The sequence below is a fragment of the Argiope bruennichi genome, chromosome 8 (genome assembly GCF_947563725.1).
Source record: "Argiope bruennichi chromosome 8, qqArgBrue1.1, whole genome shotgun sequence".
NCBI lineage: Eukaryota > Metazoa > Arthropoda > Arachnida > Araneae > Araneidae > Argiope > Argiope bruennichi.
This window is the reverse complement of record NC_079158.1, coordinates 110,086,819-110,111,176: the sequence shown is the minus strand read 5'-3', so window position 1 is coordinate 110,111,176 and position 24,358 is coordinate 110,086,819. Positions and strand designations below refer to the sequence as shown.

At 28.9% G+C, this 24,358-nt stretch overlaps 1 protein-coding gene across 1 annotated transcript in view; it reads right to left on the bottom strand.

The window, feature by feature from the left end:
* Positions 1-17,806, bottom strand: part of LOC129981422 (neurogenic locus notch homolog protein 3-like) — a 32,520-nt gene extending 14,714 nt beyond the window's left edge. Inside the window, exons 1-5 of the mRNA XM_056092262.1 lie at positions 17,499-17,806; positions 9,446-9,574; positions 6,631-6,741; positions 3,917-4,147; positions 626-721 (exon numbers count right to left, since the gene is read on the bottom strand). Of these exons, the coding sequence (XP_055948237.1) occupies positions 626-721; positions 3,917-4,147; positions 6,631-6,741; positions 9,446-9,574; positions 17,499-17,697 (766 nt within the window). The 5' untranslated portion in view covers positions 17,698-17,806. The remainder of the gene's footprint in view (positions 1-625; positions 722-3,916; positions 4,148-6,630; positions 6,742-9,445; positions 9,575-17,498) is intronic.
* Between the last annotated feature and the right edge of the window lie 6,552 nt (positions 17,807-24,358).

The window sequence follows — 24,358 nt, the reverse complement described above, 5'->3', positions numbered from 1 at the left end:
ATACGTATATATGCATTTTTTCCATAAATTTACAACTTAATTTTTCTAAAAACTCCTATAAATGAAAAAGTATTTCACCAACAAAAAAAAACTTTTGGTTAATTTCACTTAACAATGTATTTAAAACACACGCTGAAATTTTTATGTAAATACCTTTATTAGTTTTTGAGATATCATGTTAACGGTGGATAATTTTTATGAAAATTAAAGTTTGAGAAAATTGAAGTTAAAGAAAAATTTTAGCAAAAATATTGTTTAAAATTCTCCTGGATGATAGGTCAGATCTTCCTTTTCCTAGAAAATACTATTTTGGAAAGAGGAAAGCTTGAACTACAAGAAATAATAATAAAAAAGAATTCGCCAATGTGGTCGAAAACCAGTGTTTTTAACGTAGTTGGATACTTAAATATAATTTGATTACTTTTTACCTAAATAAAGTTAAAAGATCCAGAAATTGAAACCTTTCCTACAAAGTCGATTAAAAATTATAACAATATAATCCTTTAAATATGAAATCCTTAAATCGTTATTATGTGAGCTTCATTTTAAATAATGAGAGGGGAGAAAGTGAAAATTTCTGGACTAACACGCAAATTTCGATTCATCAAAATGACTGCAAACTTACTTCTGCACTGTTTCTGAAATTCTTGAAATCCTTCCTTGCAGTTGCATTTTAATTCATGCCAATCGAATGTGCAAATCCCTTCTCCGCATGGACAAGCTAAGAGAAAGAAAAGCATTTAAGAATAAAACTGTAGCCAAATTTGATTGCCAAAATGATTACCTCTATATTATTCAGATATACACAGCAATTTTGATGCTCAGATCAATACCAAAAATTATGTTTTGTAGAAAAAATATACAATTAAAAATGTAATACGAAAGAAGACGTAAGTACGAAGATATGCTACTGCACATTCTTTGTCTTGAAATCAAAATTTATTATGAGCATAATTATGCTAAATAAATAACCTGGCATAAATGGCTGCATAAAATAAATAGCTGTTTAGTTGGTAAAGTGTTAGGAAAACATTGATAGGGCTTAGTAGCTCACAAATATTCAATGTGGTGTCATTCATCCATAAGTTCTTTCGTCAGATAAGAAATCACACTTTTTCACGACACTGACATTTGTGTTTCTCATGTTTTGCAATACCATTAGCGGTAACCCCCGGGGGGGCACCTCGAAATGAGGATGAGATGCTTCCGGTATGGTAGTTGGTTGGTTAGTTTGAGTTTTTTGGCACAAGGGCCATTCCTGGCCATACTGCGCCATCCTTATGGTAAAAAGTAGAGCTTTGTTGATGATTGGAACTTCGTATAAAATTAAGTATGCTTATGTGTAAACTAATCTAAAATAACTAAAACAGATTAAGACGAAATATGACATCTTTGTCTGAAAATAATAATAAAAATGGAAATTGTTGAAGTTAAATATATGGTAAAAGGTGTATAGCAATTAAAAATTTAAAAATATTTGGATGATAATTCTCTCCCAGCAATTCTGGGAGAGTAACATTTGATAGATGAAAAAAATGGTGGCGATGAGATTCAAAATCTAGGCATTCAATCAAAATATGACCAACTGTCAATTCGGTGTGACATGAGGAGCCCGCAGGTGTCCTTTCTCCGAAAAGCATGTGTTTGTGGGTAATCCGAGTATGTCCAATACGTAGGCGAGATAATTTTACATCAGGCCTACGCATCGGTAAAACTGGCCATGTGTCAAAAGCAGGTTTAATAGAATGCAATTTATTCTGTGTCTGCATATTCCATGTCTCTTGCCACAGAGTGAAAATCCCATTGGTAATAGATTTCTTTACATCACTATATGGTATTCTGTGATGCAAGAGAGAAGACGCAGTTTTTGCAGCATGATCCGCCTGCTCATTGCCAGCAATTCCCATGGTATGGTGGTTGGATCTCGCCACAATAGAGGGTACACAAAAAAGGGGGATCTGGCTCCTCCTATCGATGACGGGACGTACTTCCTTCGGGAAAGGTTGTACCGTGTCCGGTGACGGCCACTAGGACTCAACCACAGTTCCCTTTAGTGTTGCTGTTGCGGTGGTCCGGTTATTCAGTTTTCATAATCCGTGTGCCTTTGGGCGGGTCAGAGAGTCAGTGATATGACTTATACCATTTGCAGTTAAAAATGTGAAAGCTACAGTTTCTGAATGGAAAAATAAACCAATTAAACTAAATAAATCAGAAATTAAAATCATTTTTATGTTTACTTTAAATTTTTTACTCTCGGGTTTTTGCTAAATTTGATATAACTATCTAAAAAAACACCAATTAACTAATTTTTTTTGGACATTCATTCTAAAGCAGAATTTTCACTTTCGCTTTTATTCACATGATCTCCCATCAGGGGGGGGATAAGAAACTTCCAGTGTGGTGGTTGGTTTTCACCACCCTGGTGGGTATAGAAATGGTGGGGGTCGGCTAACTCTTATTAATAATGGGGCATGCTTCCCACTGGATGGGTTTTACCGTGGCTGGTGATGGCCCTTAGGACTCAACCTTAGTTCCTTCCAGTGTTGCTGTTGCTGTTGTCTGGTCAGTCAGATTTATCCACGTGACTTAGTGGAGGGTCGAATTAGCCGGTTATGGTTATGGTTTATTCAAATGCTATTATATAAAGGCTGGCATTTTTTTGTATAAAAAGTGCAGTGGTAGATTTAAGCATGTTGCATTCCTATGCAGTACATGTTTTGAGATTCCAGTTTCAATAAAATGGTGCCACATTTCAAAACAGTTTGAACTGAATGATATATTATTAATTAAATAATTTTTTTTTATTATTTTAGAAGCTTTGTGAAAAGTATATGTTATTATTAGGTATTAAAGTTGATACACCAGCAGTTGCCCGGAAGTAATGTGTTTTTTGTGAATAATAATTTTAAAGTAAAAACTATTTATTTATAAAATATTATAATATATAAAATCCTTTTATATTTTGTTTTTAATTAAAATTTGAATAGCAATTGAACCAAACGAATTTTAAAGACTGTTGGTAATTAATTTTCTCCATATAGAATTAATATTTGTTTTATTAGCATAGTAAATTTGTTCATCAATATAGAAATATAAAAAAGGTTGTCTTTGTATGAGGAATTAGATTAAATCAATTCAAACTAAGATTTTATTTTAGTATAGTTAAACTAGCCCTTTAAAATCACGAAAAATCTTGTGAAAAAATGTTTTAAAGAGGAAGAGAAATTTAAAAAAAACTATAGAATAGTTCTAATTGTTAAAAAACAAAGTATTTTTAATTTCTAATTAATTTTTTAAATTTTTGAAAAAAATGACACAATTCTTTTCCATGCCTTAAATAATAAGTGCACAAAATTTGGTTATATTGTGTGTGTGTGAGTGTGTCATAATTATATTTATTTATATTATTAGATGACTGTGTAAAACATCCAGTCACATACAATTATTAAGGCAAAGGCTCAATGTTCATAAATTTATAAATTTTTACAGTAAATGAAACGTAAAAATGCCAACTGAAACTCAATCGTAAAAATATATATATATTGGAAAATAAATTCATATATTTGACAATCAGACTAAAAACATCTTTTTAATCGATCTACCTGTAATTTCTTAAGTCCAGAGATACTAAATAGCTGCCTAGGTAATCCTGCATTGAAATTCTACCATACGTTTGGCGCAGTATAACCAAGAATGGCTCTTGCGCCAATAAAACCAACCAACCCGCATTAAAATGTTTTTTTTTTTCTGTAAATGTGATATAAATGGACATGCACAGAGTATTAGGCGTCAATATAAAGCTTAAAAAATAAAAGTTACCATATACATCTATTCATTTTTTGTTACACTTTCACCTCCGGAATCTAAATTGAAGAAATGCAATTTCATAAATATCGTTGTGATTTATTTCACTTACGTTTGCAGACCCATTCGTCGTAATCGAACACAAGGGATCGATTCTTGCACAGGCACGCAAAAGTTTCGTCCTTTTGATTGTAGACGCAATCCACAATCAGCCTCGGCCTGCACTCAAAAGCGCAATGGAAGATGCGTTCGCAAAATGGTCCATGCGTACTCTTCATGCACTGACACCTCCCGTTGAAGCACGTCCCTCCATTTTGGCAGGGTCGACTCTTACTGCAAAAAGCTGAAAGGTGAAAAAAAAATTCCGTTTTAGCAAAGGAATAGATTTATCATTTTACTATGCTATATCACAGATAAATACAGATAACAAAATTCCCCTAGTTATGAAAGCTCATTGGCCTATCCACTCAACCAGTCGGAAGAAAAGTTCAGATATTGTTTTTTGAAGGTATGTACAGAAGTTCGCTATGATTTTAAACTATAGAGCTGCCACAATTACAGTTATCAAACAAAAATTTCGCAATTTTTGAAGGATAATGCCTTTTTTTGTGTAAATTGATCAGAATATTGAAAAATCATACATGGCATCGGTGCAATATACGTATAACGGAAATCGATGGCGTAAAATATTTGTAGCTAAAAGCATTGTGAAAGAAACACAGAAAGAAAGAGAATTGACGACTTTATATAATAATTTACAGATATAACCAGTAGATGCACCAGGCCGCAGTAGCTTGGTAGTAAGGCTTCGGGTTCGGAGGGCTTCAGGTTCGAGACCCGATTCCACCGAAGAGGGGCTGGTGCACGTTAAATCCGTGGGTCCAAACGACCTCCCGCTGGTATGATGTGGAAGTTTGGATAGGGGTGTACGAGCTCATGTGCCGACCTCATCATCTGACTGTGGTTCAAAATGACGAGGGCCGTCCCAAAATAGCCCTAGTGTTGCTTTAAAAGCAGGATGTAATATAACTAAACAAAACTAGGCACCGATTACAGAACACCACACGCAAAACATGATTCGCGACTCTTTGAGCCTGATTCGATCTCTTCAAACCTCCCCGTCAAAGGACGTAGTTTGTATTAATTATTCTTATCCACCCCTACAATTTAGTAAAAGTATTATGTATATTCTGGTGCATGTGCGATTTGAGAAGTATGTATCCATCTGGATGACAAGATTATAAGTGCGTAATATCTGTATATGTATACAGACGCACAAAATGCATTTTTGTTTAATACATTTAACAATACAAAGGAGTGCGGTAACTTTTTGTATGCATGAAACTGGGCTTCAAAGTTTTTATCAACAATGTTTTTTCATAATATTGTTGATAAAATTGCATTGTTAAATCCACACAAAATATAAAAAAATAAAAATATTTCTCTTAGATTCTATGGAGCAATACAGAATCGACACATCTACGAAATCTGTTATAAATTCAAAAATTATCAGGTTTGAAGATGGATTTCCACTGGCAGAGATCCAAAGTTTATAACATACATGTATGACATGTTTAAATTATAAAAAAACCATGTAACGACTTTAGCGGCTTCCTGTAGTAAAGCCAATCTAGAACAATAATGACAGAACCAATGAACTATCGCCATTCAGTGCTTCATGATAAAATGTTGATACTTTTTTGAATAAGGAAACCGAAGTACAATTTTGTCAGTATCTATAACTTTTTAAATGTTAAAGATAATTGTTGGGCATTCTGTGTAAATACGATAATTTTGCCATAACTATAAATTTAGCCGTGAAATTCTGTAACTTTCTCCTTAAGGATTCGATGGATTCCATTTGGCATTTTCCATAATTATGCACTTAAGGTTATGAAATTTTTTTATGTATATGTATTAAAGCATACATGCGTCAAATATCTTCAAAAAAACATTTTCAAAACGAAATTTATTGTATAAAAAAATATAATTTTTCAATTTCAAAATATTTCAGGTCGAGTTAAATTTTCATTTTTCTATTCTTTTTTACCCTATTAGACCATATAAATATATTTGAAACAAAACTGTTTATGATTTTATAATTTCAATTAAATGTTAATTATTTAGAAATATTTTTATATGTATGCACTGAATTTTCATAAGAATTTTATATTTTTCTGAACTAAAAACCTAAAAAAATTCAAAACATAAAATGCATACACAGTTTTCCTTTAATGTTGAACTAAAATCTTCATTAATAATTTTATTTAATTTTCCCAAAAATTAAGACATCTGGAGCATTTAAAAATATTTAAATAGTTAGAAAATAGTTTTGGAAAAAGTCATTAAAATTTACTTTTTTTCTAAGCCTTTCAAATATTAATATTATTGAATAATATATTTCATAATATTATATTAGTTAAATATAAACATATATTTTGTTGAAGAACACTAAAAAAGAAAATTTCATAGTTGCATTCATTTTTGCTTAGTTCAAAGTCTACTGCCCCCATAATTATTAGTATAATCTTGAAGCTTCACTATATATTACGTATGTGACAAACTAATAAGAACTAAATAGACATTGATTAGATACGGAATAAGTATGTTAGACTGACAATTACAAAAATCATACAAATAATAAATTTATTGATTGTATGTAAATAAAATTTCTTAAAACTTCTTCTTCCATACACATTCCGTACGTGACACAAACTAATGAGAACTCTATAGACATTGATTAGATACGGAATAAGTATGTTAAGCCGAATATCACAAAAAGCTTACAAATAATTTTATTGATTATATGTAAGTAAAATTTCTTACGTGCGCATTCTTTAGCATAATCATAGTAACCTTCAGGACAGGTGCATATCCTGGTATCACCTCGGCTTTCTTTGTCGATCGTGCAATTGAAACCTTTTCCACAATCACAATCTGAAAAACTCCGACACTTAAAAATGCTGAAAAAGTTTCATTTGTGCAATTCTATTAATTTAAAGTAGCATTTTTATAAACTTTTATTTCTTGATAACGTATAAAATATTATGTAAATATTACAAATAACCTATTAAAAGAGATTAGCAACATCGTAAAATAATACCGTTTTAGATTTGATTCGTTTATCCTTGTTTTATGTTTAAAAGTTTCTCTTCATTATAACAACAATATCAGAGGTAAAAAAAAACGTATTAAATATCCCTGCAACATGCGTGAGTATAAATCCAGCAAATAAAACAACGGAAGTTATTAATATAAGTTATATTATATAAGTTATACTTAAAATTCATTTCTTCAATTCTATTAAAATTTTGGAAAAAATAGACGAAGTTAAAACTGAGATCATTAAAAGCTTTACTTTGAATTTTAAAATGAAACGAATATATATTTAGAAGTTATTGAGAAAAAAAGTAAAATTTCGATTATTTTTCAGTCAAAATCTAATCAAAAGTTTGAAATCTTTTTCTTATTGAGCACTTTTTATTCAAAAAGCTCTAGATCCAATGGGAGTGTTTAGAAGGATCTTTTACATCCTTCGCAGCTTCATTTACAGATAACCATGAATGTTAATGTTTATTTTCAATATGTCAAGGAGATACTTATGACAGCCTATAAGCATTATCTTGTTAACATGAAATTGTTTTATTATTTCACACTTATATTTCGTATTAGCATATTTGTAGAATCCGTTCTTAATATAGTATTTTGAATTTCCTATAATCGTCTACACTTTAAAATCTATTAACATATTTTTACATACCGTACCAGTCAATGTATACATAATCTTTTTGATTTTAAACATTGGATGCTTGAGAAATTCTAGGTGACTAAAATAAACTAAATAATATGGGATTAAAATAAGCAGGGTTTTTTTTTTTTTTTTTTTTTTTGGTTATGAAATGTTTGTCCGAAAATGCAATGAAAATACAAAAGAGGAAAGAAATGAAGTTAAATGAATCTATATTGAATGAATTGTATCTCCAGCATTAATTAACATATAATAGCATATGGTACGAATTTACCATAAGTTTAAGCTGGTTCATTTCAATTTTTTAATAAGTGAACTGTAATCTTATTTAAAATCAAACGACAATTCAAAAGCCAACTTTTTATTTCATCGAGGTTTACCGACCCCGCAACAAGTCAATACGAAACTGTTTTGAAAACTGATCCCATTTCAGCAGGGTTACAATAAATTTTATCGCTGAAGCCAAGTCAGCGCATGGTTGCAACATTCTTTAACAAAAAGCGCCAACGAAGCGGTAACAGCATATAGCATGTAACGTCTTTGAATAACTAATAATAATTGAAGCAAATTGTCAAACACTCACTACTCTTCAAACGTTCAAACTGTCGGTTATAAATGTTCATAATTTTCAGAAATTAAGTATAAAATAAAATTCCTCACAAAAAATGTATTATAATAGTTTACATATATTAGCTCTTTTTATTTGTATGATTTTAAATATCATATATTTATTTTAGAATTTGTTTGTCATATAATGTATATAATATGTACATGAGTGATATTGCTGGTTTTTGAAATTTCTATTTAAATTAATATGGCAATCAAATAATAGCCAGTTGTGTGCGTCATTGCTAAAACCGAAACTGGCATTTGTGCATCCAGTTTTGACACAAATCAAATGGGCAGGGATATTTTTTACTCCGTCCTGCGTTACAGTCTTTGGTGGGCATTTTTATTATAGAAAATTGATAAGAGCGATTCATTAATTTCTCACAATTGACAATTATTATTTATAACTGCGCTCTATTATTGATACTAATCCTTGTCATTATTAATAACTAGCAAAGGTCCATATAATAACTAATTAATTATATTGACCCTAACCTATATAAAAGTTCATAACCACATAGAGAAAATATACTGAGTTAATTGATTTGATCTAAAATTTCATACGTATCAGTGATATTAGTGTCAAGTCTTCATATCAGTTATATTTGCTAGGTTTTTATATTGTGCAATTATATGCACCGGGACAGAACAATTCAGGGGTAAAATTTCAATATTATAGTTTATGTTCTCAGTGAAGTAAAAACGGATAAATTAAATAAAACATCGAGGATAAATCTTTCAAATGTTTCTAATACAATCTCTTTGTATGTTAGACATAGAAGAAAATTACAATAAAAATCTTAGCTACAAATGCATATATGATCATCATAAGAAGAAAATTATAATTAAAAAAAATCAAAAATACAAATGCATGTATGATCGTCATTAGAAAAATTACAATAAAACATCATAATTGCAAATGTATGTGACTTCATCAAAAGAAGAAAGTTATTATAAAAAATTATAATTACAAATGCAAGCATGATTGTCACAAGATTGAAATTACAATAAAAAATCCTAATTACAAATGCATATATGATCATCCTAAAAAGAAAATTATTATAAAAAATTGTAATTTCAAATGCATGCATGATCGTCCTAAGAAGAAAATTACAATAAAAAAAAATCATAATTACAAATCCATGCATGATCGTCATAAGAAGAAAATTATAAAAAATTATAATTACAAATGCATGCATGATCGTCATAAGAAGAAAATTATAATAAAAAAAATCATAATTGCAAATGTAGGTATGATTGTCATAAGAAGAAAATTATAATTACAAATGCATCTATGATCGTCATATTTTCCAAACTCTGGGTCACACACACAGACTTGTTTGGTTTTTAGACATGCACCATCTTTCCATTCGGCACATTCCACTTCACATTTTCCGTTTTCACACTTGCATTCTGAATGAAAACAAAACAAAACAATTAGACTGCAAAAATAGAAATTGACGGCATTATTAGAAAACTGATTTTTATGTCAAGAAATAATATAAAACAAGTATAAGAAATGAAAATAATCTAAACAAAGATAAATTTGTTAATAAACTGATTGATTATAATTACAAAAAAATGGTAGCTAGCATTTTTGAAATAATAATTTGCAGCATATAGGACAGTAAATCTTCGTTCATTCGTTGCAGATGAAACTGCAACGAAAAATCAGAATTAAAAAAAAATCACTAAAAATGAATACAGTAGAAGAAAATGAAATTTTTAAAATGACAAATGACAGTAAAGATACATTTTTGAAACCCAACAAAATTTATAAATACTCTGACAAAAATGATGAAACATCAAGTGATTTTAATATAAACGGTAATAAAAATTATAATAATTTTAAAATTATATGTACTCAATGTTTAATAAAAAAAAAACTTTACACAGCATCTTAAAAATTACAGATGTAAGATAAATCTTCGGATCCGGTTGTACAGTTTACGTCTGTAAATTATATATTATAATGCGTTCAAACTTTATTAAGGAAAAAAAATTTTATTATGTTATTTTATTTTATTTTATTTATGACTAGCCGCCTTTGGCGACCAGCCGGTTCGCCGATTTTTATGCTCGTTAAAATTTTAATAATTAAATATTTTATGTAATTTCTACTTTAATAGCTTCTTCATTAAAATATTTTAAAACTTCAAATTTCAATTCACTCATAATATTATAAAGGCCTTCAGTCATAATGTAATCTGTATCTCTCTAATTTTCTGTTAGCTCCCGTAGAATTTATGCTTTAAATTAAAGTGGAAAGGATTAATCTGCAATTAATATAATAATATTTTTTACTAAAACAAAGCATTTTTTTTAATAATCTGATTACTGATAATAGAGTCACTGAGCATTTAAACCTTATCGGCACTAAAGAATATCTTTCTTAATTTATGTAATATATCCAGAATTTGTCAACAAAATTTTTTCAGATTCATCATGAGCATGGCTATTAATTAACAATGTTTAATTTTAAATGCATCAAACACTAAGAAAATAAACAGAATCGTTTAAAATAATCGGTCGAAAACAGGTAAAAAAATTTACTTAAAAAACGATGAACTTAAACTAACATAAATACAATTTAATTACAAAAGCATACAACTAACCAAAAAATAATTGAAATCAAGTCCGCTTAGGTTGAAAATATATGTAAACAATCAGATCACAATGCGCATGCGTGAATTTTCAATGCCAGTTATGGTAACGCAAATGCGTGAATTTTTCTACGCCAGTTGGGGTAACGCTATGCAGATTAGAAATTTTTAATTTCCTTTATTCTGTTTTATTTTAATTCAAAAGTACTTCAGAATGAATCTCAAAGATCAATTAATTAACAACGTTTAGTTTTAAATGCATCAAACATTAAGAAAATAAACAGAATCGTTTCAAATAATCGACCGAAAAATGTTAAGCCTAAGCCTCATTAGCGTGGGGTAAAAATACTGAATCCTTACTCATTTGGCGGTGGGGAAACGTTGATTTTTTTGACGGGAAAGTTAGTTTTTAATTAATAATTGAAATTTTAATTAAAATTTCAAAAAAAGGGACCCCAGGTGCACATTCTCGACCTCCAAGTTATTCGCTTACCAAATTTGGTAGCTATAGGTGAAATTTTCTTTTCTGTAGAGCACCAACACACACACATTGAGCTTTATATAAGTATAGATTGAATAAAGTAGCAGAAACTTCGTCGAGTGAAATAAGAATCTTAAAAAAACATTTCTGAAAAATGGTTAAAAACATAAGGTTATAATAAGCTTATCTTACGAACACAATTCGGAACTAAGAACATTTTTTTAATTCAAAATTTATTCGGCTTATTAATGGGATTTTTATATTCTGTTAAAAGAAAATTCAGCCAATCAAATAGAAATGTAATCATAAAGAATGCACATTAAAAAAACCGAAAAAGGCAAGTTTTCTTTTTTACTAATAGAAAAAGAAAATTCTTCTATCTTGAACGTTCATAATCGCTAATTGAAATATATATATTCTAAATAATGAATTTCGAATTTCATTTGTATTCGAAATAAGTTTTCATTTATTTTTCCTACCACCGTTGCTTTCAATATGATAACACATGTTTTCGATTAGATTGTCGTCATTTTATCGTCGAAAAATATAATTCAATGCAAATATGTGCTCATTATTCCACTTCGATATTTTTATATCTTAATATTTATCGATAATCTGCATGCACGAATAAATTTTATTTCTATTATTCGTTCGTTTATTACACATCAAAATTATTATTAGATACAAGAAAATCGTTTGCCGTTTTATTTCCAAGAAATATCGTTTGTAAGTATGTCAATCTCGCCAAGCATAATGATAAATGTTGAAAGATAAACGTTGATGTAATAGAATGAATATAATAATTTATGTAATACAGGGTGGCTATAATTAAACTTCCCCTGTAAACAGTATCCTACAACGCAAACGGGTAAACGGATTGCTGCGAAATTTGGTATATAGACTATACATGATATGCGCTCGTGGAGTTTTGGAAAAAAAAAATTTAGTTCCAATGTGTACCCTAGAGGGCGCCTTTTCCTGTAAAACATTAAATTCAACACAATAAAAGACCAAAACATGAGGCAGAAACAATATAAACAATCTATAACAAGAATTATGGGAATAAAATGTAAAACCGGAAAAATCTGTCAGTTCTAGGAAGAAAAAAAAATGTTGAGATTTGCATGCTTGCGAAGTAGTGGAAGCTTTATGCAAAACAGGTTAGGGTATGAAGCGTTTGCAGACGTTGTCATATTTTATGTCCGTGCGAATTTTGATTATGGGACCACTTAAAAAGTCTGGTGTATCGTGCAGGTGTTGCGAGCGACGTTGAAAGACTTAAAGTACTCCATAACGCTTCATTTGCGAAGCATCACAACTGATCAGTTACGATCTGCTGTTGAACACACTGTCCATCGACTTGAAATTTTGCAGGTGAATGAGGGTGGTCACATGGAGCATCTTTCCCTACATCGTCCTATATACGATTAACAACAGCTCTTCTTGTGCAATTTCGTCCTAATCTGTTCTTGTTTTTGCAACTGAACTGTTTTTGTTTGTTTTTTTTTTTCCTTAAACCACGTACAGATATTTTTTCCTTACCTTTACTTAATGTGTTTCGATTACAAGATGATCAGGAATTAGTCAATAAGCGTTACTATTGGTTCTGTATTCCGTCTGACTCGTTTATTGTGTTCAATTTAATGTTTTTCCGAAAAAGGCGCCATCTGGTGAAAATTTTGGAACTTTTTTTTTTTTTCCAAATTCCGTGAGTACATCTCGTGTATAGTCTGTATACCAAATTTCGTTACAATTCTTTCCACCGTTTGAGTTGTATGTTGCTGTTTATAGGAAAGTTTAATTATAACCACTCTGTAGATTTAAGTAATAAAAATATTGTTCAAAGAATAAGTGAAAACCAAAAGCAGTTTGTTCGAAAATCAATTCAATTGTAATTCATATTCTATTTTTGTCTCGAACATTCTGAATTAAATTTTGTAAACAAATAATTATTATCCAAATACAAGTTAAAGAGAAGATAAAAAAATAATAAAATTACGTTTCAACAAAAGTCACGTTTTTGTAAATTAAATTGTTGATGTGCATGTGACTAGATAAAAGTAAAGGTTATGTTGATGGAATGTCTTTATCAACTATAAACAATATAATGTGTTAAAAGAATATAATATGTGTGTAATCAGTTTTTACACAACTTCGAACACTTTTGTAATAAGAATTTCCATAATATAAGACATTCATTCAAATATTTTTCATTTTATTCCATATTTAACAGAATGACCGAATTCTTTTTTTTAATCTTTGTTAATAGTAAAAGAGAAAGCTTTTGTTAGATTGCTTGATTTAGAGCCATAAAAATTGACACAAATGAACTTTGAAGAACACAAATGTGCACCTCAAACAATTTTTAAAAATTATAATTAATTAAAAATTGAACGACATTTTGTAAACATTTCGCAGTTGTTCTATGATGTATCCAAAACCATTAAAGTACAAAAATTAAATTCATATCGTTTTAAAATTCAATAAATTTTCTTTTTAACGATATTAATTTACTTACCTCGAGATCTTCCTGCATTTCAATAATTTAAAATAAAAACACCTTTTTCTGATTAATTTTCAATAATTTATTTCATATTTGCGACGAATTCCAAGCCCTTTTCATTGTTTCTCTAAATATTTAACCGACAGATTATTTTTTGTGATTAAAAGCTAAGGTAAAATAATATTTTTTTATTGGCATTCTGTATATAAAAATAAAAGAAGTCTCAAAACAATGAAAGATAATGTGAACTTAAGAGATAGATTTTCTAGATAATTAGGTCTATAATTAATGATTCTATAATGTCATAGAACTCCATTCCATTAAGAAGAATCATATACATGATGAGGTCTTACTGTTATCTTTTTTTTCTCTTAATGCAGCTATTAATTAGCAATATACGCATATTCAAATATATTTTAATTATAATAAGCCACTATTTATTTGTCTTCAGAATGCTAATTTTAATAAACATCTCCGATAATTACTAATTTACTACTACTAATGCAAATTCCATTTCAAATAACAGTTTTAAAGGTAGTACAATTGTATTACTATAGAGCACTGACAGCAGCAATTGAATTTTAAAATTAAACAAGAATAAAAAAAGTGAAAAAAAATCACACTTTTACGAACTGCTTTGAGTACAAATTATGTTTATTATTTATGTTTTTATATTTGCGTGCAAGCAGGTAGGCGTTTAATTAAAAAAAATTTTAATCATATATGTTGATGAGTATTAAATGCAGCTCTCTGAACCAAGATAATGTAATAAAAGGCTTTGACTAGCAATATGACAAACAGTGTTTCATTGGAATCCAATTCGCCTTTAAAAGAAAGTGGATAACGTCTTAACATTCTTTATCAGCGTATAAATTAGCACCAGACAATTCGTCTTATTTTAATCCATCAATTGAGAATTATTCTGAAAATGTGATATCTTTACTAGAATTAATTTACTTATCGAAAGTGATATCAGCTATCAAGAGATTTCGTTCTTCAATAGCAGAAACGAGTTATAGTCGAAGCTTTTCGTCGTATAAACCAAGTGTTTTAATATTATATTTTACAAATAAATCAGAATTTTGATGAAAAGACGTATAAATGAGAAACGTATAAAAGAGGCTTGATCGTATCTTCTATTTATATTATTATTTGATGCTAGTACTATCACAGTAACTAAAACAATCAGTTTTTGTTTATAAATCTCCATTGAATTTCTTCGACGTCATGCAATGAAATGGCAAACACGTCACGAAAGATAAGATTTATAATCAGTAATACAAATTTTATGTTATAATATGAGTTCAAAAAGAATAAACAATAAAAATTACGTTGCCTCGATAAATAAGAAAGTACTGTCATTCTGACTAATATTTTACGTAACAGCATTCCTTAATATGTTTATGTGGCGTAAATTACTATTGTCGTTTATATTAAAATTCATCTCAATGACCTTCTTTTAACATGAAAAAAACAACTGAAGTATTTTTCGTACGAATCGAAAACTGCTGTAATCATAAAAATTTCGAACTTTGATTGGATCTTGACGAATTTTTTTCGGATTTTGACGAATCTTCGCTTTTGAGACCTCCTGTGTTGGAAAATTTTTCGCATTATGTCTGTCTGTTTTTATAACCAATTACTGAAAAACATATTCAGCTAGATCAAAACAGAGTTTTAGACAAATACTTAAAAGTTTTATTAATATTTTTTTTTCATTTTATTCAATCCATTTCAGTTTTTTTATCGAGACATTTTGAAATGTCTCGATAAAAAAACTGTCTGGTTTTTGATAGTTTAAAGCTAAATACAGAAATAGTACATTGTTCTTAACACAAAATTGATAGAATCAGTCAATTTCGCTCACTCAAAATTATACTGTTATATCTCTACTGATAATAACATGTTATAGAGCAGGTCTTCTGACTTAAGAGACATCGAATGTGGTACAAATATATTTTGGAAGAGGGAATCCGTAGCACATATCGACTTTAATTGAAATGGATCTAATCTTTTGATATTTTCTGCAATAGCTTACAAAAATATTAATATACAAAAAGGATTGTTACATTTTAATAGAATTTAATGAATTATCTTTTTAATCGATGCCATCAGATTTTTAAATGCATTTTGACAATTTTTAAAAATATTTTACTGTTTAATTTTCAATAGTAAATTTCATTATTGATTTGAAATTCAAACCATCTTCGTGGTCCCCTCAAATATGTAAGAGCGTTCATTCTGGAAAGCTAAAGAAGACGATTGTGTCTATTATTTGCACAGTTTCTCTGAAGAATTAGAATGAGAACACAAATGCCGTAAAATCAACTGAAAATTAAAAATGGTAGACATTGAAATGTCATGAGACTTTATTCCATCAGGAAATTCATTACACGATAAACAAAACAAAAATTCCCGGCACAATAAACAGAATATAATGACATTTCTATTATAATTTGGTGCTTAATAAATTGATAAAGGAATCATGAAACATTAATTTATACATACGAGTTCAAGTATAATTAAACACAACAAACATTCCTCGTGAACCAGATAATCATCAACGGCTTCTGGAAGTATGCATATTCAAAGAAAGCTTAGCAATTATTTTTATAATCACAGGCTGTTTTTTAAAATTCATAATAAAATATATATAATAGCAAATTCCTCCATCCACAAATTAATTCCTGAAAGTTGTATACTTACTTTTCTCTTAATCATTTCAATTGATTCATTAATCTTCCGACTCCTGTAGGTAGTCAAAACTTGAATGATATTTTTTGTTTACGTTTAAATTTGTTTACGAAATCTTTGTTTACATACGGATTGGTCAAGTGAAACCTTCCTCCTCCTAAACTCTCCTCTTATTTATCATTGTTAAGTCTATATGACTTAATTTCTCCCCCGAATGTATTCTTGGTAATACATCTTGCCCCCCTCATTTGCTTTATAAACTGGTCCAAAACCGACCACTAATATAAAACTAACATGGGACAGAATGGGCAGAAGAAGTAGTGAAGAGTTGAATGATTTGCTATTTAATTGCTTTATATGCAAAAAAATGTATATCTTGAATAAAGAAATTACTTTTAAATATCTAAAAACAATTGTTACGGAAGTTTTCACGTTAAATATTGTCAACTTATTTCGCTAGTTACAAAATATTTTATCATTTTGTGGATGCGAGTGTATCTTGTAAAAATGTTTTTATAATATGCAAGAATATTTTATTCTAAATATAATGAAAATTCTTGTTGAAAATGTATTTCATAATGAGTATTGATATAAAAAATGTTTTCAATAAAAACTTATTTAACTTTTTTATTAATTAAATTAGGTCAATAGTCCTTTTTTTACGTAACACCTCATTTTGAAGTATGAACTTAACTGACTCTTTTCTGTAAAAAATCATTAGTCAACAGCCTCTAAAGAAAGTATTCATTTCAAAACGGTTAAATTTTCAAGAAAATATTCAGTAAAACTGTATAAGGTGATTTTTTTAATATATATTTACATGTCATGAATTTAGACACAGCGAGACATCATTTTCAAAAGCAATAACAGATGTATGTTATATTTTGAAGAAAAAGAATTTACTTCATAAGTTCGAAAACTAACATTGATTTTGGATAAATAATCATAAGAAACTCGATTGAGTTTATTAGATATAAGCTACACTTTGAATCATATGTCATCATTCCGGATTTTTCTTCGAATAAAAAGTAATAAGGAAATAAATAAACAACTTACCTTCCTTAGAATCACCCCAGCCAATATAATCATCTGCACTTAACGTCGTATCCATACTGTTTTTTAGAAACAAACTTTCAGGTGAATTGAATCCCAAGAAATTATTTTCAGAGATATCATTTATTCCTGATTCACAATAACAAGCGAAATAAATCAATATAATCAGAGAAAAACTAAATAAATAATTTCTAAAATACATTTTGATGCAAATTTATGGTTCGGCTGTCACTAAAATAAAAAAAAATCAATTAAATTCCAAATTTATAAATTTTTTCAAAAAAAAAAGTAGGCAAGTAGTAGCACTAAACTCGTAAATTCAAAAGAAAAATAAAGGGTATATCTCGAGCAAAAGCCTTCACTCACTATCGATAAAGTTCGATTTTTTCAACTTATCTGATAAGTCTTATCTTTGACTCCTACGACAACACCGCGTTTCATTTACGGTTGAAAATTTTCAGGTGAGAGAAGAAAAAAAAAACGGTCATAGTTTTCTTGCTTTTTATTTTTAGTAATCCTTTATCAATTGTATATTTATATGAAATCACAATTCATGCAGAAATCCCTTCTATATGATTAGGATTGGTTAAATAATAGATAGATAATTCCTTATTATGAATGATTATATAATAAACTGATTAAAAGGATTATTAATCATCATACTCATTCATAGAACAAAATTTCATATAGTATAAAAAATATATATTATTATTTTTTTATTTTTATATCTTTTTATTATAATTCACTAAAACATAGAAAATATTTTTTTTAATTAAGTATATGAAATTGAAAACAAAAGTTTCTGCCATTGATAGATACACTTCAAGATTACTTAATGAGTTATTAGAAATATTCTTTTTTATAATAACGAGTGTTAATTAATTATTTTTAAAACACTGTTTCAGGTTTTTCAGGTTCTCTGATCTTATGCTGACTTTCATATTTCTAATCAAAAATTATTTTCTGTATTTAGTGCTTTATAAAAAGATTTGTTAAACTCTTTTATTGCTAATATTTAAAACATTTTGGTTTACAATATACGAGGCTTGTCTAAAAAGTATTCGACCTTTGGGCAGGAAAAATATATTACTTACTTGATGAAATTGGAACTTCAATTCCCTGCAAAGTAGGCTCCTTGTGCCTTCACACACTTAGCCCACCGATCCTTCCACTGCCGAAAACACTCCTGGAAGACTTCTTTTGGAATGGTGTTCCTTTCTGGTTGTTGCGTTCTACGATATCTCTTGGGATCAAAATGGGATTTTGAGTGTAGAGAAAAATTTCAACGGTATCTTCAATTTCAAAACAGCCATAAGTCGCAAGGAACCATATTTGGAGAGTAGGGAGGCTGGAAGACGACATATTACTTACGTGATGAAATTGGAACTTCAATTTCCTGCAAAGTAGGCTCCTTGTGCCTTCACACACTTAACCCACCGACCCTTCCACTGCCGAAAACACTCCAGGAAGACTTCTTTTGGAATGGTGTTACTTTCTGGCTGTTGCGTTCTAAGATATCTTCTCTAGGCTCAAAATGGGATTTTGAGGGTAGAGAAGAATTTCAGCGGCATCTTCAATTTCGGAAACAACCATAAGGAATCATATTTGAATCGTAGGGAGGTTGGAAGACGACTTGAATTCCGTGTTTCACCAAGAAAGTCTAGATCAGGTGTGAGGAATGAACCGGAGAATTGTCAGGATTTAGCTGCCAGTTTTTCGTCGTCCAGACATCTGCATCTCTGAGTCGGTGCAGAACCTGTTGATAGTAATCTTTTGTTCTTCCGGTGAGTATTCGTGATCTTTTCCACTGATGAGCGACCATTTTTGAATTGATTAAACCGCTCCTTTGTTTATGTTATCACCATAGCATCGTCTCCAAACACTTGCTAAATCTTACGGATTGTTTCGCTTTGAGAAAAACCAAGCTTTTGACGAAATTTGACACAGTATCTTTCATAGTTCAGGCATCTTGAGAGAAATCAAAAATCTGACGAACAATTATAACAACACTTTCCTCACTATTCAGCATGCAGCGATTGACACACTCGAATACGGAGAAAACATTCAAGCATGCGCATTGCGTATTAAGTCGTCTTCTTCCACTGTGCACAGTGGCGCCGCTCTAGCATCATTACCGTACGCAGGAAAATAGAAAGTTGGATACTTTTTAGACTGCCTTCGTATTTCATTACTAGTCACCTTTGACGACCAGCTAGTTTGACGCAGATATTGGTTATACTTAATTTCAGTTAGGTAGTTTAGATGTGTTCACAATTCCGCTATATTGTCAGGCATTAAAGCAATGTTATTATGATTGATTTACATATGTTCAGTTTACTGAATACATAAAGCTTTCCAATAAAAAATGACTGCACAACAAGATGTAGCTATTAAATACGTAAATGTGCGATTCACCTGTCATCAAAATTTCATTATATTGCAATTACAAGTTTCCTCTTATAAACTACACATATTGAACAGTAATCTTTTTTCAGCTTTCAATATTGGAATTTTTTTACATTTAATAAAATTACAGAATTAAATATTTTTTAAACAATGAAAGCATTTGAATTTCAGAGCAACTATATTATCTATTGCCGGAAATTAGGCAAAAAATATTTTTAGAAACCTTCCAAAATTCTGGAAAAATTTGCATTTTAATAAAGATTATTAAAAAGTGATTTTTAAAAATTTAGAAATGTTGTAAAATTTATATTTGTATAATAATACTTTCAGAAATTATAAAGGAAAAGAGGCGAAATTTTGTTTCGTTTATATTTAATTAAAATTCTTATAAAAATTTGGAAAAAAAAGGCGCACATTCCCATTTTTCAGTGTATATATATACTCTATTTGGTAGCTCTAAGTCGAACTGTCTGGCCTATAGAGAGACGGCACACATACATTATCTTCTATTTTTAGTACACACACTTTGATCATTATTAGAAACATATAATAGTTCCCAAGATAAGCCAGAAGTTATAAGATTCATTTAACTTTAGAAGCATCATTTTTTTTAAAAAAACCTATAAATCTATGAATTATTATTAGAATACCTTAAAATTTTATAAAGAGATTAATTTCATGATAAGTCAATTCAGCAAAAAAACAAAAGAAAACTTTCATTTTCAATTTTTCTAGCTGACAAACAAAGTTTTGGAGCTCGACCAATTTTGGGATAGGAAAAAAAAAAAAAAAATCGTTTTTTTTAAATATCGACGCATGCGTAATCTGATAGTCTCGTGATTGTTTCAAACTGGTTTAAACTTGTTAATGACTTAAATTAATTAAAATAATTCGTAAGAATTCAGAGAATGTATAATTTGGAAATCAAATTGTAACTTTAGTTGGCGATAAATCGTCAAATGTGACAACCTTCTGCATTATTTTGTAATAACCATATTTTAATTAGTTGAAATTATCCCTGAACCAACAATCTTTATCGATTAAACAAACAATATTTTAATTTATTTGGTATTTTTAAAAAACGTTGCGCGAGTTAGGCAATAACACTGTGATTTCCAAGGAAAATACTACAACAGCGGACGATAGATAATTCAAAAGCTATACAGTGAAAGCCGACTCCAAAATAAAACTATATTAGCAGATGATAGATAATGGAAAAACTATACTGTGAAAGCCGACTTCAATATAAAACTGCATTAGCAGACGATAGATATTTCAAAAGCTATACTGTGAAAGCCGACTCCAAAATAAAGAAAGGGATAAATAAAAAAAAAAAAGGGCTTCAACAATTTGTTGCCTTCAAATCGCTCCAAAAACCTCAAACCAAAACAATATCATGTTCTCACATGATAAAAAAATACCGTATTTTGAAGATAGTAAGATTATTAGATCAAAATATTTAGAACAAAAAATATCAATGGCGATATTATTGATTTATATAATTCTTAATGGATCTAAAGTATACTGATGTTGTTTTATTGAGTAATGAAACAAGATGAAATTTTAAATTGATAAGCATTCCATATGGACAAATTAAAAGCCTATGAAGCCAATATTTTGTATAACAAAGCTAATATACAAGGAGTTGGTGTTATAACAATGGACGTAAATTTGACATTTTTATGATTATCATATTTTTTTTTTTGATGGATAGCATATCAAATTTCAAAAGATGTCTTCTATAAGATTTGAATTAAAAATTAATGATACTGCAAAAATAACGACACACATAGATGAAAGCTACTGATTTTTTAAAAAGAAAAAATATATAAATAATAAAAATGAAATCTACAATCGCAAATTTCAAGTTATCAGGTGAGAACATTATTATTTTTAAATCATTATTTGTCTTAATTAATTTAAGTCATTAACCAGTTTAAACCAATTTGAAACAATCCCGAGACTTCTCTATCGGTCTCTATCCCTGTCTCTCTCTCTCTCTATCTATCTATCTATTTTATATATATATATAATTTTTTTAAACTTTTATTTTCAATTTTTCTAGCTAGCAAACAAAGTTTTGGAGCTCGACCGATTTTAAGATGACAAAAAAAAAAAAAAAAAAACATTGTTTTTCTAAATATCGTCGCATGCATAATCTGATAGTCTCGTTATTGTTTCAAACCGGTTTAAACTGGTTAATGACTTAAATTAATCAAGACAATTCGTAAGAATTCAGAGAATGAATAATTTGGAAATCAAGTTGTAATTTTTTTGGCGATAAATCGCCAAATGTGACAACCTTCTACAATATTTTCTAATAACCCTAAAGGTGAAAAAGGCTGATTGAAAATTGACATTTCTATCAAATATCACATTTTCTATTTATTTCATTTCATACAATCACGTGCTGAAAATTAAATTTTTCTAGATTTAATTTGAAGTAGTATTTAACTTATTTTTTAATCAGAGCTTTTGTAAATGTGATGGTAAAAAATTAATAAAAGCTAATTTTTTGCGATGCTCGTGCAGATTAAATTTTATTTTTATTTTGTGCGAAATTAATTGTTGAAAAACATGATTACATTATATTTTTAAAAATTCATTAAAAATAGAAACTTAATTTATAGATCAAAACATTAATATCATTGAAACGATTATTTTTTGAACTTCAACATGATGTAGAAATCAATTTTGTGCTGTAATATTTTCGCCAATTTGTTGATTACTGAATTTGAGGCTTCAAGAAAAAAAACTCAAACAGAAAAAAAAAACCATCATGTTCTCACATGATAATAAAGAATCATCTTTTCATTAGTTAATGCTTGAAACGAATCGAATCATCTTATGTGTTTACAAATTTTTTTTTTATCTTTTCAATGTGATCAATAGTCAAAATCGACAAAAATCAAAGTTCTAGTTTTTCAGGTGGTATTATATTGATTTAAAATAGTGATCAATAAACAGATTACAGTACGATATTAAGTAGCTTATTTTTCAACGAAAGTGCTATTGTTACGAAAAGCACTTTCACTTCTTCTGAGACAACTCAACTCCTGGAATTCCTGAAAACAAATTCGGAACTTTTTCTTCAGCGAACTTTGCGATGTGTGGTGTTACAGCTCCATCGCATATGTTTATACTAAAAATCCTGTATATAATTCTGTAAATAATTTCAACTAATTAAATGTCTTAGTATTTGTTTAGATTGGCTCTCTTCAGTATTGATGACTGATTGATTTAATTTAATAGCAACTCGCATTAATGTCGATTCGTACGTTCGATGTGACTTCATTCAGCTCGAAAAGAGCTACCGCAGGCGCTATAAAATAGCTTATGAGTTTATTATGCGTATTATTTTATAGCACAGCTATAAAATAATAAGCATAATGATGAAATTTTATACCCTGTAAATGGTCATATTGAAGAACCAAATTTTTAACACGCAGAAGACTCGAAAGCATTCGTTTTCACGAAATGCCTTGAAAAATGACTGATTTGATAAAGATTTTACTGCTATTTAGAAGCTAATTCTGCATTTTTTTATAGAAATTATTCTTTTTCAAGGAACTAAATTATATATTTAAGAAAATTCGTTTCTTTAAATAACTTCTATTTCTAAATAACCTCCTCTTAAAAATAATTGCTTCAATGTCGAATTATTTCTTTAGACATAAAACGATATTAGTAAGTGAATAAGAATTAGTGGTTAGAAATTTTCGTTTTCAGTTTTGTTATCGGTTACAAAGATCGGAAGTTTAAAATGACAGTCATAATGTGTTATGCACTGCTATTCTACGCTGTAATTTAGTATAGATACTCTGTATTTCTTCCTGTTATGGGCTATGCATCTCAAAAACGCAGCTGTTAATACAGTTTTAACATTGAACTCAAGTCAAAACATTTAACGTACTCTGTTGTGACAAATTCCAAGGAAAGAAAAAAATTACGTTTCAATTTCAGAAGATTTTGAAATTTTATGAAAATCTTATGGATTAATCTTTAATATATACTTGGAAATCTTACTGAAGAAAAAAAAATTCCGAATTAGGATTTTTTTTTTTTTTTTTGAATAAATCTACATGCTTGGACAAAAATGTTAAAAGTTTTAGATTTTTTTTAAAAATTTGTTTTATTATTTTTGCTCTTTATAAGTCGTCTATCTATCAAGAAGAAACTAGTTCATATTAAATCGTTTGGAGTTTCTGAATATACAGGTTAAATAATTTTTCTATAAATAAATTTAAAATTTTCTGAAATATTTTCTGATTTTTTTAATGAAATGATAATAGAATGATATATAATTCTCTGTTCTAAATTCCTTTGACGTGTAAAATATTTCTTTAAGATATTAAATGAATGTAAAAAATAAAGGCTTCAAAATCAGAGTCACATACTTCGAAGAAATGCCTTTCTAAAAATTATTTTTCAAAGAATATACATTTATAATTATATGG